The sequence below is a fragment of the Leptosomus discolor genome, unplaced genomic scaffold (genome assembly GCF_034619465.1).
Source record: "Leptosomus discolor isolate bLepDis1 unplaced genomic scaffold, bLepDis1.hap2 HAP2_SCAFFOLD_35, whole genome shotgun sequence".
Lineage (NCBI taxonomy): Eukaryota > Metazoa > Chordata > Aves > Leptosomiformes > Leptosomidae > Leptosomus > Leptosomus discolor.
In genome coordinates, this window is record NW_028237764.1 from 921,923 (window position 1) to 938,649 (window position 16,727).

Sequence of the window (16,727 nt, forward strand, 5' to 3'; positions counted from 1 at the left end):
GGGCCAGGGAATGTGGCAATGATTGGGTGTGCCACATCCCCTGTCACACACCAGCCTCCGGAATGATTGACCGAGAGAAGGGACTGTTAAGGACAAGAGTGAGAGCAAAGGGGGCTGGGAAATACAAGCGGTGGGATGCAGCCTGGGCAGAAGCCACCTGCGTAGTTAATACGAGAGGATCGACTGACCGACCTGGCCCTGCCCAGACAAAAACCTGCCTATTGCAGAAAGAGATAATGTCCCTATAGTGCACGTAGGGAACTGTCCGGGAAAGACAGCACAGGTTGCTCCTTCCTTAGGAAAAGGCCAACCTGATTGTGGGATTTCTTTTCTCAAAGATGTGGGTGCACTGGGTTTATTTCTGGAAAATCTGATGTGTACCTGCAGTAGATTTAACCTGGGTAGAAAAAAACTCACGATTTGAGTTGTACATTTTAGAAAGTTCTACAGCACATATCACCTAAATGAGCATTCTAAAAACCTGAGCAAGTGAAGCAATGATCCAACCTTAGCTGGTTTCATGACCAGTAACTCCACACATCACACCTCTCTTGTCCTCAGTAACCGCCATCCCAAATGGAACCCAAGTCATGGACAACATTAAATCAGTGGACACTTTATGGATCGTTTCATGGACATGTGAGAGGGATGACCCATAGATAAAGCAATAATAGCTGTCAGTCATGTGATGGGAAGGGGTGGTGGCAGATGAGGTGCTTTTGCACAGTGTGGGACTTGAGTATGAGAGTAAGGGGATGGAGAAGGGGTGGAGATTGGACTGGGTCTGGCTGGGCTGGAGACACATTTATTCATGGAAGATCCCAGCGTCTTGTGTTTGATTTGTGACCAAAACTATGCTGAGAACACACTAATGTTGTGGCTGTTGCTGAAGAGTATCTGCACAGCGTCAAGGCCTGCTCTGTTTCTGACTGTGCTCCAGCAGTGAATAGACTGGGGGGGTTAGAGTACAAGAGGTTTGGAGGGGACACAATCAGGGCAATGACCCCAAGTGACCATCTTTACCCACAAGTTTTCTTGCTTTTATTCTTCTTTCCTTTTCCGCTGTTCCACAGAAGTTGGAGGAGGGAGGTGTGCAAGCTGCAGGGTTGTGCCTAAATTCTTGCTGGGTTTAACACACAACATTTACAAACAAGGAAGAGCTGGCTAGGAATGGAAAAGTCCAGGGGGAGAAGGTAGAGTTGAGGATACTGAGAAAAAGGGAAGAAAAGAAAGAACAGGGCTACTATAGGGCAGACTTCGGCTTGCTGATGGACCTTCTTAGAAGAACCCATCGGCTACAGACAAGCAGAGAAGACAGGTCCAGAGAGCTGTTTGATACTCAAGAATCTCCTCTTAACAATCCAGTACAGTCCACCTTGACATGCTGGAAGTCACATAAAGGTGGCAGGAGGCTGGCATGGCTGAGAAAGGAGCTGCTGGCTAAAACCAAGCATGAAGGGGAAGCCCAGAAAAGGCGGCAGCTGTCTGCCTTCCAGCCTCCTTGGTTCTGTGATTCTGGGAACAGGGTGACACTCCAGAGCTCTTGGCAGCACTGTCCTCTTGCCACATGTCCCTCAGGCATTGCTCAGGCCTCTCCTGGGCACAGTCTGATCTGCACGGTGCAATGGCAAGCTCAGGTGTGGGACACTGTAGGACATCCTGTGGTGGAGATGCTCAAGGACTCTGGCAAGACAAAAAGCCCCCAAGAGAGCCGAGGTCTTTCTCCTCTTGATTATGGCTGTTGTCTCAACCCCCAAGGCCTACCAGAAGACCCCTTCACCTTACGGCACCAGCACCTCAGTGCCTCCTCAGCCCACCCAGGACAAACCCAGAAGCAGAGGACCTTGGCCCTGCCCTTGGCACTGCACATCCCCACATCACCCTGCCCCAGGAAGAACCCTGAGGAATGGCTGAGGGACAGGGTCTGCCCTGCAGGGGCTGGCGAGTCAGTGCTTGGTCTTTTGTCTTGATGAAGCACACCAAGGTTTACTCATCATCTGAGCCACCTTCATGTTGCCTTTGCCTGTCATCACTGGCTCACATTTTCCTTTTTAACTAGCCCCCAGGGAGACTTTGTCAGTAACCTCCCTCAGAGGAAACCATTAGCACTCCAAGAAACTTTGGAGTTTGCATCTGACTTTGACTCCTCGAGAGGTTTCCTCAACTTCCTCACAGTCTCTGTGATTTATGAACTTCACACTAAACCACCAGAGAGATGATTAAAAAGTTCTTGGGCTGTTGCTCTGCTGCTGATCTGGGCTGGGCTCCTGGGACAGAGAGAGCTCCTAGCAAGCAGGCAGAGCTGCAGGGAGACAGCTCTGCCCAGCAGCAGCTGCTCTGCCAAGCGCAGCAGGGCTGAGGGGGCTGCCTGTGGGCACCAAGGAGAAAGGAGCGGGGCAGAGAGAGGTTGAAGGCAGGGGAGAGGGGGAGGGTGTCTGAGAGCTCACTGGAGGAGAACTCTTCCCAGGCTCTGACACAGTAAGTCTCTGGGTGCAGGGTGATGTGTCGGTGGCTCCTTGCAGGATCTGCTGAATGTGTCCAACCTCTGGGATCTGTCTGTGATGGAGAAGAGGAAGCCGGGCTGCAGAGCAGGGCTTCCCTCCTGCAGTGTGAGAGGGACAGGGCATGACGGCTGCCTTCTGGTGGGGATGGCTGTGGGGTGTGAAGGTGGGTGTGCAGCCAGGGGTGCCCAGGGCTGTCCTTCCAAGCTGTGTCTCTTCACCTCGTGTGGCTGTTACCTGGGGCATGGACTCTGTCACCAGCTGGCATCAGCACTCATCCTGCCAGGGAGTTCCTCACGGATCTGTGGGGGAAGCTGTGGGTGGAAGGAGAAATCCCCAGCAAAGTTGCATCTCTCCTGACACATAAACCTCTTCCTTCTGCAGATAAAAGGGTCTGAGACCAGCTGGCCTGGGATGTCACCAACATGGAGGTGCTGTGCTCTGCTGTGTAAGGAGAAGGCTTTCCCGAGTGCCAGCTGCCTTCCTCTCCTGTTCCCCATTTGCAGAAGGATCAGGGTATTGCTTTGTGGTTTTTTCTCCAATTCCTGCTGCTCCTGTTCTTGCTTTTGAAAGCTTTGGGTTGTGGGCGTTGGACGTCAGGGGATTGTCTCAGATGCATTCTGAGACACTGAACGTTGGGGGCTTTGGATGATGTAGAGTGCAGTAACCTGAAACAAGGTGAGTCTCTCTTTAGGAGATGCTGGGCATTGTCTTTTGGGCACCTGAGCATCTCCCTGGGCTGAAGAGCTTGAAGTGCCCTTCCCCCATGCTGGGAGCACTTCAGCAGGGGGGATGGGAACCCAGTGACAGGCCCATTCTCCCCCACAGGCACACTGCTCTTATCACGTCTGGAGAGAGCCTGTAGACGGAAAATGATGGTGAGAAATATTCTCTCTCAGCCTACAGTGATTCCTTCCCAGACTTTGCTGTTCAGGAGAGCAGATTTGGAAGGGCTGGGTCCCTCCCTGGGCTCTTCCCTCTCAGACACAGCTGGTCTGGGTGCTGACTCCATCACACTGCAATAAATAGGGACAATTGTCACACGGTCACCGAGGCAAATACCTCTCACTCAAGTGAAGCACCCATTGCCAGGAACAGCTATTGAATGCACGGGCTGTTTGAGACCACTGCAATAGCACAGGTCTGACTTGTCTGGAGCCCATGGGCAGAGTCCCTGCTTGTCAATGCTGACCTCACAAAAAGGGACTGTCTGAAGTTCCCTCAAAAATGAAGCCATTGTGGGAGATATCTATGGGAAAAGGGATAAGACTGGCTCAGCGCAATCTGCCCTCACTTATCAATGACTTTTTCTCTTTCAGCAGTCCCTCATTCCTGCAATTAAATAATGTCCAATGCCAGCTCCATCAACCAATTCCTCCTGGTGGCATTTGCAGACAGACGGGAGTTGCAGCTCTTGACCTTCGGGCTCTTCCTGGGCATCTACCTGGCTGCCCTCCTGGGCAATGGCCTCATCATGACCACTGTAGCCTGCGACCCCCACCTCCAAACCCCCATGTACTTCTTCCTCCTCAACCTCTCCCTCCTCGACCTGGGCTGCCTCTCCACCACTCTCCCCAAAGCCATGACCAATTCCCTCTGGAACACCAGGGCCATCTCCTATACAGGATGTGCTGCCCAGGTCTTTCTCAATCTCTTTTTTATTGCAGCAGAGTATTTTCTTCTCACCGTCATGGCCTACGACCGCTACGTTGCCATCTGCAAACCCCTGCACTACGGGACCCTCCTGGGCAGCAGAGCTTGTGTCCACATGGCAGCAGCTGCCTGGGGCACTGCTTTTCCCTATGCTGTGCTGCACACGGCCAATACATTTTCACTGCCCCTCTGCCAGGGCAATGCTGTGGACCAGTTCTTCTGTGAAATCCCCCAGATCCTCAAGCTCTCCTGCTCAGACACCTACCTCAGGGAGGCTGGGGTAATTGTGGCTAGTGTCATTTTTGACGTTGTTTGTTTTGTGTTCATTGTGGTGTCCTACGTGCAGATCTTCAGGGCCGTGCTGAGGATCCCCTCGGAGCAGGGACGCCACAAAGCCTTTTCCACCTGCCTCCCTCACCTGGTTGTGGTCTCCCTGTTTATCAGCACTGGCTTTTTTGCCTACCTGAAGCCGCCCTCCATCTCCTCCCCATCCCTGAACCTGGTGACAGCAGTTCTGTACTCGGTGGTGCCTCCAGCAGTGAACCCCCTCATCTACAGCATGAGGAACCTGGAGCTCAAGGACGCCCTGAGGAAAGTGATGACTGGTTTCGTTGCAAAAGCAGCAATGAACTGCCCATCTTCCTCTGCCTATCACTAGTAATGGAACTCATTACCGGCCCAGTCTGTCTTTGGTGGATTGTTTGCTTTGGTTTCTTGGCGTTTTAGCTTTTCCAGGTGGTATGAAATCCTTCATTAAACTGATGCCCAAGAAAATGTTATCATTCTTCGTCCTATTTCTACGTCAGTGTCTGCCTGTCTTGTGTGCTCCAGAGACTTTGTGTAAATAAGGAGCTGTGCTCTCCGTGTGTTTAATCCAAATAAAGGACCCTGCACTGACTTGTTTGTCTGAGTTCCTTTCTGCAAGATCTTCTCTGGAGCTGCAGGGGCAGCGTCTGTGTGCTGAGGTGAAGGGGGCAGTAGCCACCCTGAGCTGGGTCTGCCTCTCAGCCTCACCAGCATGGCCCTGGCCACCACAGCCCACTTGCTCTGCAGAGCAGCACCACCAGTTCAGGGTCTGTGGGGAGCCTGGGGAGGGGGTGCAGGAATGGCCGTCCAGGTCAGCAGAGATGAGCTTTGTAGGGAAAAGTCTCTGTGGGGAGATGGGATGTCCCGGGAGAAGAGCAGGGCATCGTGTGTGTGCGCAGGGGGGACATGGAAAGAAAAACCCTTTGGTGTGGGTGTCAGCTCGGGTCAGGCTGCCCTTTCCCTGGGGCAAAAGGACCCTCCTGAGGATCCCCCGGGCCAGTTGTCTCTTGCTATCCCGGGGAGCAAGTTTGGCACGTGGGTCTGCAAGGTGCCTGAGGTGGGGATCTCCTCAGCATGCCGACTGGATGAACGTTCTCTGTTTGTGGCCTCTGTTTCTTGCTCTGGGACATGAAGGACACGCAGAGCGGGGTCTGGTCTGTGCCTGTGCTCCATGGACAACCTGGGGGAGCTGCCCGAGGCCCATCCTCACAGAGCAGCCAATAACAACCACCATTTCCAGCACTGGCCTCTCACCTCAGCTCACAGGGGTTGCTTGTCCCTCCACAGAGGGACACCAAAGGACTAGGTCAGGAGTCCACGTTTGCATTGTACAGAGCAGACGTAAGCATCCCCATTGTGTGCATGTGGGGAGGTGATCCCGAGCAAGCACAAGGGCCATCAGCTGTTCTTAGGGGTTCCGTGAAGGCCTGTGAGACAGACAGTGCCTTGAGGTCACTTCCCGTTGAGAGTAACAGCCCCTGGGAAACACCTGAATGCAGCCCTGGGATGGGCTTCCTTGAACCAAGATCAGAAGTAGCGCCCTGGCTTGTGAAGGTGCTTTTGAGGCAACTGCTGTCTGAGTATGGGATAGTGGATGAAAGGCCATGTGGCTTGTAGAGGTGCTTGTGTTGTCCTATTTCCAGGCAGATGTGAGTGGGCAGGAGGCAGTAGCTGGGTTGTGCAGGTGCTTTGTGATGTCACTTGTGGCTGAGGCGCTCTTAAGATCCCTTCAGCTCTCATCAAGGTTGTTGTGATGTCACATGATCCCAAACAGGGTACACGGCCAGAGGTGTCCCCTGGCATGTGCATCTCCTTGTAATGACCCTGGTGGCACTGTAGCTAGTAGGGCAGGAGCAAGGTCATGGTTTGTGCAGGTGCCTGTGATGTCCATGGTTACCATGTTACATGGCAGTTACCAGTCCCCCAACCCAATAATGACAGAACACCTTTACCTGTTCCTGGGGAACTTGCTTGAGCAGTGTGGTCCGGGGATCGATGGTTATTCCCAAGAAGACCTCAGTGACAGCTGGAGGTCCTGCGATCCCCAGGATCCGCTGAGGTTAGCAAGAAGTGTCCCAGTTACTGGTTATACTGGATACATAATACATAATAAACAGGTTCTCATACATAAACATGTTAATTCTTGTAACTCACTATCAACTCGCTCCCTTCATCCAGTTGTGCGCAGTAGGTTCTTGAATTGAGTCGAGAGGCTGTGCTGTGACCACCCGCAGACCCCAGACTCAAATGTGCGACCCTCCAATGTCCTTGAGTCAAAGCCTTTGGCTCAAACTCTCCTTTAGTCACGATTCAAAAACTGTTAACAAAAAGTTAGAGTAATAAATCCCACCTAGCAGACATCCCTAAACAAGAACATATTATCTTTGCCCTTAACCATGAACAGACCATCGGTTAACAAACACCTCTGGTCTATGTAGCTTGGGACTCTACAGGGTATCTTAACAGAGTATATACGATTGATTTTTATACATACAATTAATTTTTATACCTGTTTGATGCCACTGGGAGAGGCTGGGGGCGAGCAGGGGGGTCTTGGAGGCCAGTGCCTTTGCAGAGATGCAACAGGTAGAGCAACGTCATGTCTGCCCTGACCTCTTGAGGCCACGTCCTTTAGGTGGCTTCAGGTTTTAGAAGAGTGAACTGAAATCTTTTTTTAGAAGTAATTGCTGATGGATGTGAAAAAAGTCTTGTGCTATTTTTGGTTTTGGTTGGATCTGCTGCTGCGTTGGTGCTTGATGCAGAGCCCTGGGGCTTAAGGAACTGCAGGGCTGCTTTTCCTTCTGCAAAGAAGCCGGGCTGTTGCCATTGCTTATATATGGGAACGAATCGTTATGCTGAAACCAAATTCGGAGCTTCCAAACCCCCCTGCTTTCTAACGCCCCTCACTGAGGTGGGAGGACAGCTGCGGCCGGGTGAGCATTCCGAGATGACCGCTCAGTAACAACAGGTGTCATGAAGCAGCGTTCTTTGTTGCAGCACTGGTCAGCACTGGGGATCGCTCCGCCACAAGCGGTCTCACAAAGCAGCCTAAACACAGTTTAACTGGTGCCTATTCGTTACATCTCTCAGAACTAATTAGAATAATCAGGATTTTCCTAGAACCCATTATTATACGCTAATTTTTTGGAACCTGCACAGTTAATTATGGTAGAGGACTCTTCTCCCTCTGGTGGTCTTCTGTAGTCTTCCTCACGTTGTCCTTCTTTAACCCCAACCGGTGCACATGCTTAAGTTGTCCTTTGAACGTATTTTTGTGTCTCCTGGTCTCGTACTGTACTTGGGTATTTTTCCAAGGTCTTGTTATTTACACACGTCAATATGTCTGTATCTTCCAGACACCAAAGGCCACACAAACTGTTATTCCTTGACACAAACACATGATCAAATTCCCCATGCCTTAACTGGTAAAAATATTATTCTCTAACAAACAGTGTAAACTACAGACAGAGTATATAAGATCAAATGCTTCTGAAAGACAGTAGTTTAAAACAGCCAGGCTTAACACGGTAAATACAAGGAAATCTTAGCCTTCTCATTCAACCCCTTTTATTTAATCTCTGCAAACTCTTTTACAGATCTTCTAAATTCTCATACTTCATTACTTTGGCTAAGGCCCATATTCTGCGAGTAAGAGTTCTAAGCTTACACCACATATAACAATTAAATTGGTAGCGAGGCAGGGGTCGGTCTGTTCTGCCTAGTAACAAGTGATGGAACAAGGGGAAATGGCCTTAAGCTGCACCAGGGGAGGTTCAGGCTGGAGATTAGGAAGAATTTCTTTACTGAAAGGGTTGTCAGGCATTGGAACAGCCAGCCCAGGGAGGGGGTGGAGTCACCATCCCTGGAGGTGTTGAAGAGATGGGTAGATGTTGTACTTAGGGACGTGGGTTAGTGCTGTTGGCAGAGCTAGGACAAAGGTTGGACTCGATGATCTTGAAGGTCTCTTCCTACCAAAACTGTTCTATGATTCTAAAGAAGGTCATTAGCGTCACTACTGTGATCAGAATCAGGATAGGGTGCATCATAAAATCCAAAATTTTCTGGGCAGAAGGTGAATAACCTGAGACGATGTCCCACTAATTATGAGCTGTATCACTTACTCTCTGGCTTTATCATTTTACTAATTTGTCCTTGGTGATCATTGTCTCTACCATGGCCTCAGTCAGGGTCTTCTTTCTTCTTCTCCAATGTTCCTCTAATTCCACGGATTCCTTTAAAACCTTATTTGATTTTTCTGAAGAGAGGCACGTATGACTTAGGTTCAAGCCTTCAGAACGCCAAGACATACTAGTTTGCTGCTCGGTATGGGCGTAAGGTACACATTTGCCCATGCCAGTTTAAATGAGTGAGATTTCTCAGGCACCCTACAAATGCAGTATCTAGACCAGATTTCTCTACTACTGCTCTGTTATTTGTTACAAAGCAAACATGCCTTGCATTGACTTCCACCGACATTTCAAATACTTCAGGGGATAATACTGTCCATTTGCAGTTATTGATAGACTTTTCCTGTAGGCAGGGCTCATAAAGCTGAGACTGCTGGCCACATCCTTTCCCATTTAAGGTATCTTGACATTGGTCCAAATCATATGTTCGATTATCTGTCCCTATGTATTTACATTTCATTTCAGGTTACCAATATTCGTTCTTCCCAGACCCACAGAACAGATTTGGTAATCTCAAAAACCTGCACAGGAGATCTTTCTGAGGGACGTTAAAATGCATCATTTCCTTGCACACTGTCAGATAAGACTTCACCCAATGCTGCGGACTGATCCACTGTTTCAATCATTGTCTCCACCGGAATTCACTATTCCTCATTAAGCCTGCCTGTACCTGGTCCTTTTGAGTAATTCCCCAAATAGTCTGTAAAGTACAAACCATCCAGCCCACGAATTGAGTTCGGGTTTTGGAGGTTTCCAATTGGTTCAGAATGCTCACCTCAAATAAATGTAAGAACCTGTGATCATAATTTAGGGACCGGATCTACGATTTAAAAGTGGTTGGTAACTATTCTGCCTGAAGTCGTTCAGATTGAGAAATATCAAACTCTGCTCTTCCAACTCTATTTTGCAGAGTTTCCAAATCCACAGCATTTAGAATCCCCATAACGGTCCCAGCTCCTCCGAATAATGTCTCCTACGAGGTGTGCTTTATCCTACAGGGAGGGGTAGCTGGGAGAGAAATGTTGAAGTATAACACAGGTTTCTGCTGGTTTGGTGCCATTTCCGCACAGGTAGGTGGGATTCTAACTAGCTGATCCTTATTAACTTTGCGTCTAGGATTGAGCATGGTAAGCGTATCTCCCCACCAACTCCTGTTTTTAATAGCAGTAACATTCATACAAAATAGCGTCTCTAACTCCCTTTTAGGCCAGGTGTGGGACCGAGAAGCATTAAGTGCTTCGTTTCTTGATTGACATTGTATTAAATCGGTTGATATGGCCATTATATTACAGCAAGAGATGGCTCCTTCACTAAGAATTGGGACATTTGTCTCGTCTAGCCTTGGACATGAAATAAAGTCCCTCCCCTGCCTTTCAGTTACGCTCCTGTTGGTAGGAGCTGGCCTCCAGCTTGAACAATTACCACTTAGGGTAATATTTAGAATCTTACTGTTCTGATTTGCTGGGCACATAAAATCATCTCCTTTCTGAATTGTGGTCACATTCACCCATCCACACGATCCACGCAGGCACCTCGAATAACCTCCTCCTGTTAAGGGCCAACCGGGAGAAAAGGCAACTCTTTCCTTTCTCCACCCTAAAATGACACATACAGCTGTTAACTTCATCATGTTCATGGGGATGAACATGGGACAAATGCCATTGTAGTCACTGGTGATCTAGTAAATCCAGCTAGTGAAAAGAGAGAGACCTCGCTGTCCCTATGGCAGACAACCGAAATAGTCCATAGGATCACCTCTATAACTGGCCATGAGTGTGATGAGCAGGAAAAGATTATTTTGGCCTTTATAGGGCTGTCATTTCCCTGGGCCAAAGGAAATTCCACCACACTCATATATGATCCCTGAGATGTTGCCCTGTCTCTATGAATTTCTCCATCAGAGTCTGCAGGTACCTGTGTGCCTCTTGCATCTCCTCTGGCAACTCAGATGTGGCCAGGGGTTTGCATCTGAACGCCTCCCTCCTGCCTTTCACCTCCAGGAATTCCCAGGGGGAGCTGAGAAATGACTTCTCAAATGCAGGTGCTTATTTTATGCAGAGCTGAAGAGAGGCCAGAGGAATCCCACCTCCTGTGGGTCTGTGGCAGGCATGGGAGGGAACTGAGTGTCCTTCAAATGCCAGGAATAGAAATGCAGGGTGAGATGTCTCCATTGATTCAGCTGAATCTCTTCCCTCATCAGGGGTAAAGGAGGTCCCTGCCTGTCACTGCCTCCATGTCCTGTCTGATAATAAGACAAAAAAAGGTGATTTTTAGATGTAACTTTGTCTCTGAAATCTTTTCTCTCTCCAGCTGAGAAAGAAAAACCTCAGGATGACTTCAGCCTGTTTGAGAGCAGGTTCTCCTGGAGCCCCAGGGACAGCTGGAGGGAGCCCAGAGGGGGCAGAGAAAGGGCTGCCTTGGGCTGCTCCCCTGCTGCTGAGCTGGGCTGGGCTCCTGGGATGGAGGGAGCTGCTGGCAAGTGGGCAGCGCTGCAGAGAGACAGCTCTGCCCAGGAGCAGGGCTGGGGGTGCTGCCTGCAGGCAGGGAGGGGAGAGGAGCCAGGCAGAGAGAGGTGAAAGGTAGTGTGGGGTGGGAGGAGAGAGGAGAGCTCCCTTGGAGAAAAATCTTCAGAGCCCTTGACATGGTAAGTCTGTGGCTGAAGGACGGTGCAAGTGCCTGGAACGATCTCCTGAAGCTGGCCCACCCCACAGCCTGCAGCTTCCCTGCTGCACTGTCAGAGGGACAGGGCATGTTGGGTGCAGAGTGTGAAGCCGGGTGTGCAGCCAGGGGTGCCCAGGGCTCTCGTTCTGAGCAGGGTCCCTGCATCCCAGCAGACTCTGTGCCATTCCAGGGACTTTGTCTCCTGCCAGGGTCAGCACTCAACCTGCCCAGGGAGCTCCCAACAGCAGCGCAGGGAGAAGCTGTGGGTGGAAGCAGCAGGTGGTGGCAGGAGAGGGTCCTTCTGGTTTCACGAGGGTGCTGTGTGGCTCAGATCTCCTCACAGTTCCTCATCACCTCAGGACATTTCTGAGGGCACTTTTCAAGGGCAAGGCAGGGATCACTACAAAGGTAAGGGGCTCTCCTGAGTCTGTGTTCTCAGTTTCTTACTGTTGGGGATTTGGGGGGAGAAAAGGCAAAGGAGCTCTCGTGCTTGAACAAGTCACTCAGCCTGCTGAGCTGTAAGTGAGAGTCCCCAGTAGGTCTGACAGCAGCCTCCGAAAGTGCCTCCAGCCACTCCTCTGCCTACGGACAGCACCAGCATCACCTTTGCTGGACCCAGCAGTGTTGGTCTGACCTGCCCTTTTCCACCTGCAAACAGGATCATGCATCCAGCCAGTGACCTGCAAGCAGTGTCTGTAGGGCCAAGGTAGAGTGCACAGCGGTTGGGATGGGGTCTGTGAGCACTCACAGGGAAAAGGGATGGCACAGGGAAACACCTCCCAGAAGAAAACTCTCCAGGCAGCAGGGATATGATCTGGGAATGAGAGGAAACTAAAACCAGGAATGTTGTGGGAGGGAGAATTCAGAAAACTCCCGATCCTCCCCTCCCATGCAGAGCCCTTCCTCTCAGCCAGCCCCCTTGCCTCCCCTCCCACCCACCAAAGCCTCTGCCCTCAGGGCTCCGGGGGTCCAAGCCATGAAGCAGCTCCTCTGCAGCCAGAGCTCCAGCAGAGCCGTGCTGCAGCTCTCCAGCCCCGTGCCCAGGGCCCTCTGCAGAGCACAGGGGCTGAGAGCAGCTGCCCGGCCATGTTGGGGTCTGGGAGGTGGCGTGCCCAGCTGGGGCAGGGGGACGCTGCCCTGAGTGCGCGGCTGCCTCTGCCCTGGCCTCTCTCAGCTGGACCCTCCCTGCATTTTCCCTTCTCTCTCTTATTTGCGTTGTCCTCTTGTTCTTGCTGTCAGTCTGTGGGGATGGGAGCTTCATCTGCAGAGTCACACACTGACCTTGGGTGTGCTCCCATGCAGGTGTGTCCGTGGGAACGAGTGTCCCAGCTGTCCTGTCACCTCCTAGGGTCTGGTCCATGCAGTCCGTGGAGTCAGAGTAGGAGCTGACTCTTCTTTTTTGAGATGCCGTCTCTAGGGCACTTGGCTGTCTCCTTGAGGTGTCCTTGCCCGCTTTGAGCTGCCCTCCAGGATGCAAACCTGTCGAGTAGAACCTCTGTTATGTCTGAATGCCATGTGGAGAACAGAAAGGTCTCACAAGTGTGGAAATACTGTTGGATTGGTGAAATGAGGCAAGAGTGTCCTTGGATAGAAGTGGGGTGCTGGGACCTTGAGAAAGGGTGGGACATTGAGTGGTGTGCACTGGATCCCTCTGCTCTCAGCAGGGTCGAGTTCTTTTTCAGGATAACATGGGATTGTGATCCTCCTGCACCTGAGAAAGGTGCAAGCCCAGGGCAGCTGGGCACAAGGCGGAGGGACAGACCAGCTCCCCTCCCTCTGCACTAAGCACAGGCAATCCTCCTGCCTCACAGGGCTCTTCCTTTCGCTTCCAGTGCAGCAGGAGTGCTGAGGGTTTCTGGCATCCATGAAAACAGCTCAGAGGAAATGGGTGATCTGTAAAACCCCCCAGCCCGGACCTCTCTGACTGCCTTCTGCCCTCCTGCTTCCTTGGCATGGGGAGTGCAGGTGCTGACCAGCCCTTTTGCATTAGGAGTGGTTTCTGCTGACAAAGTCGAACCCCAGGACTGGTCTCTGCCCCCTCCGTTCCCGTGAACCCCCTGCTGCAGAGCAGGGCTGACTCCTTGGCTGCCAGCAGGCACAGGTCCTGCTCCTCATGAGACACCAACAAGAGCTCCAGCCACAGAGCTGAAGGAAGAGCCTCTAGAAAGGTGTGTGGGTGTGTGTAGTGGGGAGAGGGGGTATGGGAACTGGCTTTCACATTTTAGAAAGTCTCCCCTAACTTATTGTGTTTCTCTCCTTGAACAGTCCTCCACACGTGAGAGCAGCAAATGTCCAACGGCAGCACCATCACCCAGTTCCTCCTCATGGCATTCACAGACACACGGGAGCTGCAGCTCTTGACCTTCGGGCTCTTCATGGGCATCTACCTGGCTGCCCTCCTGGGCAATGGACTCATCATCACCGCCATAGCCTGTGACCACCGCCTGCACACCCCCATGTACTTCTTCCTCCTCAACCTCTCTGTACTTGACCTGGGCTTCATCTCCACCACTCTCCCCAAAGCCATGGCCAATTCCCTGTGGGACACCAGGACCATCTCCTGCGCAGGATGTGCTGCTCAGCAATTTTTCTTTCTATTCTTGATCACAGCAGAGTATTGTCTTCTCACCGTCATGGCCTACGACCGCTACGTTGCCATCTGCAAACCCCTGCACTACAGGACCCTCCTGGGCAGCAGAGCTCGTGTCCACATGGCAGCAGCTGCCTGGGGCAGTGGCTTTCTCAATGCTCTCCTGCACACTTCCAGTACATTTTCACTGCCCCTCTGCCAGGGCAATGCCCTAGACCAGTTCTTCTGTGAAGTTCCCCAGATCCTCAAGCTCTCCTGCTCACACTCAGGCTTCCTCAGGGAGGCTGGGCTTCTTGTGGTCAGTGCCTGTTTAGCATTTGGGTGTTTTGTGTTCATTGTGGTGTCCTACGTGCAGATCTTCAGGGCCGTGCTGAGGATCCCCTCGGAGCAGGGACGCCACAAAGCCTTTTCCACCTGCCTCCCTCACCTGGCCGTGGTCTCCCTGTTCATCAGCACTGCCGTGTTTGCCTACCTGAAGCCTCCTTCTATCTCCTCCCCATCCCTGGATGTTGTGGTGTCATTTCTGTACTCAGTGGTGCCTCCAGCAGTGAACCCCCTCATCTACAGCATGAGGAACCAGGAGCTCAAGGACACGCTGAAGAAACATTTTCAATCACTTGTCTGTCAGCAGCAATGAGCTGCCCATGGCTCATCACAAGTGATTTCCCATTCTCTCAGCAACCTCCTGGGCTTTGGGCATTTCACCCAGGAGAACTCTTTTTGCGCAGGAATGTCTGAAGCCACTCCACTTCTCCAAAGGCAGGAACCCAGCCTGTCTGACCGAGAGGGCTTTAGACATGTGTCTGGCACGACGGTACAGCTGGTCTGCTGTGCTGTATCTCTGTAATAAAAGGGCATTTCCTCAGTGCTCCTGTCTGGAGGTTGGAGGTCTTCTTCCAAAGCTGCAATTAGGAACAGGCTAAAGAAATACCCGGCATGAGGCCATGCTGCTGTGCCTGGGTTCTCCATGGGCTCAGGGGAGGAGTGTACGGGGTGATGTGTCAGGAAAGGGCCAGTGCTGAGAGTTCACCTGTGGGTGTCCAGTGACTCTGGAGACGGTCCATGATCCATAGGGATCTGCCTGGGACTGCCTTCCCATGGCTTACGGGCCCTTGAATCCCCTCAGCCCACAAAGCAGCACCACAAACTTGGGGCCATGTGGGGAGCATGTGGAGGGCGCGGGAGAACCAGCCAGGCCAGCAGGGACACAGTTCTCTGTGGAAAGGCTCTCTGGGGGCAGGGACACCCCTGGACAAGAGAAATGAGCAACTTATGAGGACAATAAATGCCTTAATAAATGCTTAGGACGGCAATAAAGAAATATCCATCTTCCCCTGTAACTTCACTACCACTATTCTGCCTGTCCAACGGTGTATTTACTTTCTTTAATCTTTCAGATATTTGCACCCGCCCAGGATCCAATGATCATTTCTGAAGTCACCTTTTCAGATGCCGACTGGCCAGACAAAGGCCCTTCCCATTATTCTCCAGCTTCCTCCTCCCTTAATCTTTGTTCATTCAGATGCCTCTCACCTATGTTGCTGTTGAGCTTCAGGGAGTAAAATCTTACATGTCTTTCAACAGTCTAATTGTCTATTTAGACAACACTTTCATTGTGTTTATAGCTCTCATTTTGTATCTACCTGCCTCAAATATTTCTCCTCAGATTATCGCTTGTAGAAAGTTCAAGCTCATCAGAGACAGCTTGGATAGAACATGTGCTTGGGAGTGTGTTTTATTGTTCATGAAACTTCATCATGCCTCACTGTTCTCTGTTTGCACATCAGGAAAGTTCTTCTGTGCCCGCGTGCAGCCAGGTCTGTCAGGAGAGCAGGCGGGAGATGATGCAATGGAGCTGTAACATCCAGCTGCAGACTGCAGGGGAGAAGGCTGATGTCACAAAAAGTGATGCAGGTTCCAGGGGACAATGAGGAAAACGGTGGGGTTGGGGAGGTGAGGAGTAAGGTTGTCCATACAGTGTCAGACCTCAAACAAATGCCTTTCTGACCAGTCCAGAACTCCTGAGGAGACCCTCGGGATCGTTAGCACTTGGAGAATGCTGCTCTAACCCCTTCTCTGAAAGAAAAGGCAGAAGGTGTAACCCTTAAAAAAAAAAAAATTCTTAGATGCACTTTGAAAACTTCCTCCTGAACTACACTATGAAACAGCTCCAGTTATCTGTGCAAGTTTTGAAGACTTGAAGAAAATGACAAGGTAAACAGCTCATTAGGGCATTTGGGGCTCATTCCATGACCTTCAGGTACTGAGAGAAGCCTGAAGAAACCTCTCCAGAAGTCAAAGTCAGTAGCAAAGCCCAGAAGTCCCTTGAAGCCCTGACTGCCCCCCCGAGGGCCCTTACTGACAAAGCCTCCCCAGGGCCTCTTTAGAGCAGATCACTGGAGGCCATGCTTGCAGGCAGGCCAAGGCCCTGTGCAGGGGGCTGGAATGCTGAGAAAACCCTTTGCTTTGCTTTAGGAAGCAGAAAGGCCAAGCCCTGACCCTCAGGCCCTGCCAAGGCCCATCCTGACACCCTCCAAGTTCCATCTCACCAGCCTCGCTGGCAGAGGCAACTGCTCTAGCCAAGAGGACCAAGACCTCAGGCCTCTTGGACCTTTCAGCCTTGCTACAGCCCTTGGCCATCTCTACTGCAGGCTGTCCTGCCCTGCCCCAAGCCTGCACCTCTTTCCCTTCAGGCTGTTCACACCCTGCTTGCTTTCCCACCCAGCTCTCACCCCACCGTTTCTCCACCTTCTCTCGTGTCTCTCCACTCTCGCTGGCCATTCCTTGAAACACAAAGCCATAGGCTGATCCAGACGCCCTCTGGGGGAC

At 51.4% G+C, this 16,727-nt stretch overlaps 2 protein-coding genes across 2 annotated transcripts; both read left to right on the forward strand.

Moving 5' to 3' along the window:
* The first annotated feature begins 3,846 nt into the window (after nt 1-3,846).
* On the forward strand, nt 3,847-4,812 carry LOC147412916 (olfactory receptor 14A16-like). The gene has a single exon (XM_086480792.1). The coding sequence runs from the start codon at nt 3,847-3,849 to the stop codon at nt 4,810-4,812; it is 966 nt and encodes a 321-aa protein (XP_086336918.1).
* An 8,784-nt stretch (nt 4,813-13,596) lies between these two features.
* On the forward strand, nt 13,597-14,535 carry LOC147412917 (olfactory receptor 14J1-like). Its single transcript, XM_086480894.1, has one exon. It carries the CDS (start codon nt 13,597-13,599, stop codon nt 14,533-14,535), a length of 939 nt encoding a protein of 312 aa, XP_086337020.1.
* Nucleotides 14,536-16,727: the final 2,192 nt, after the last annotated feature.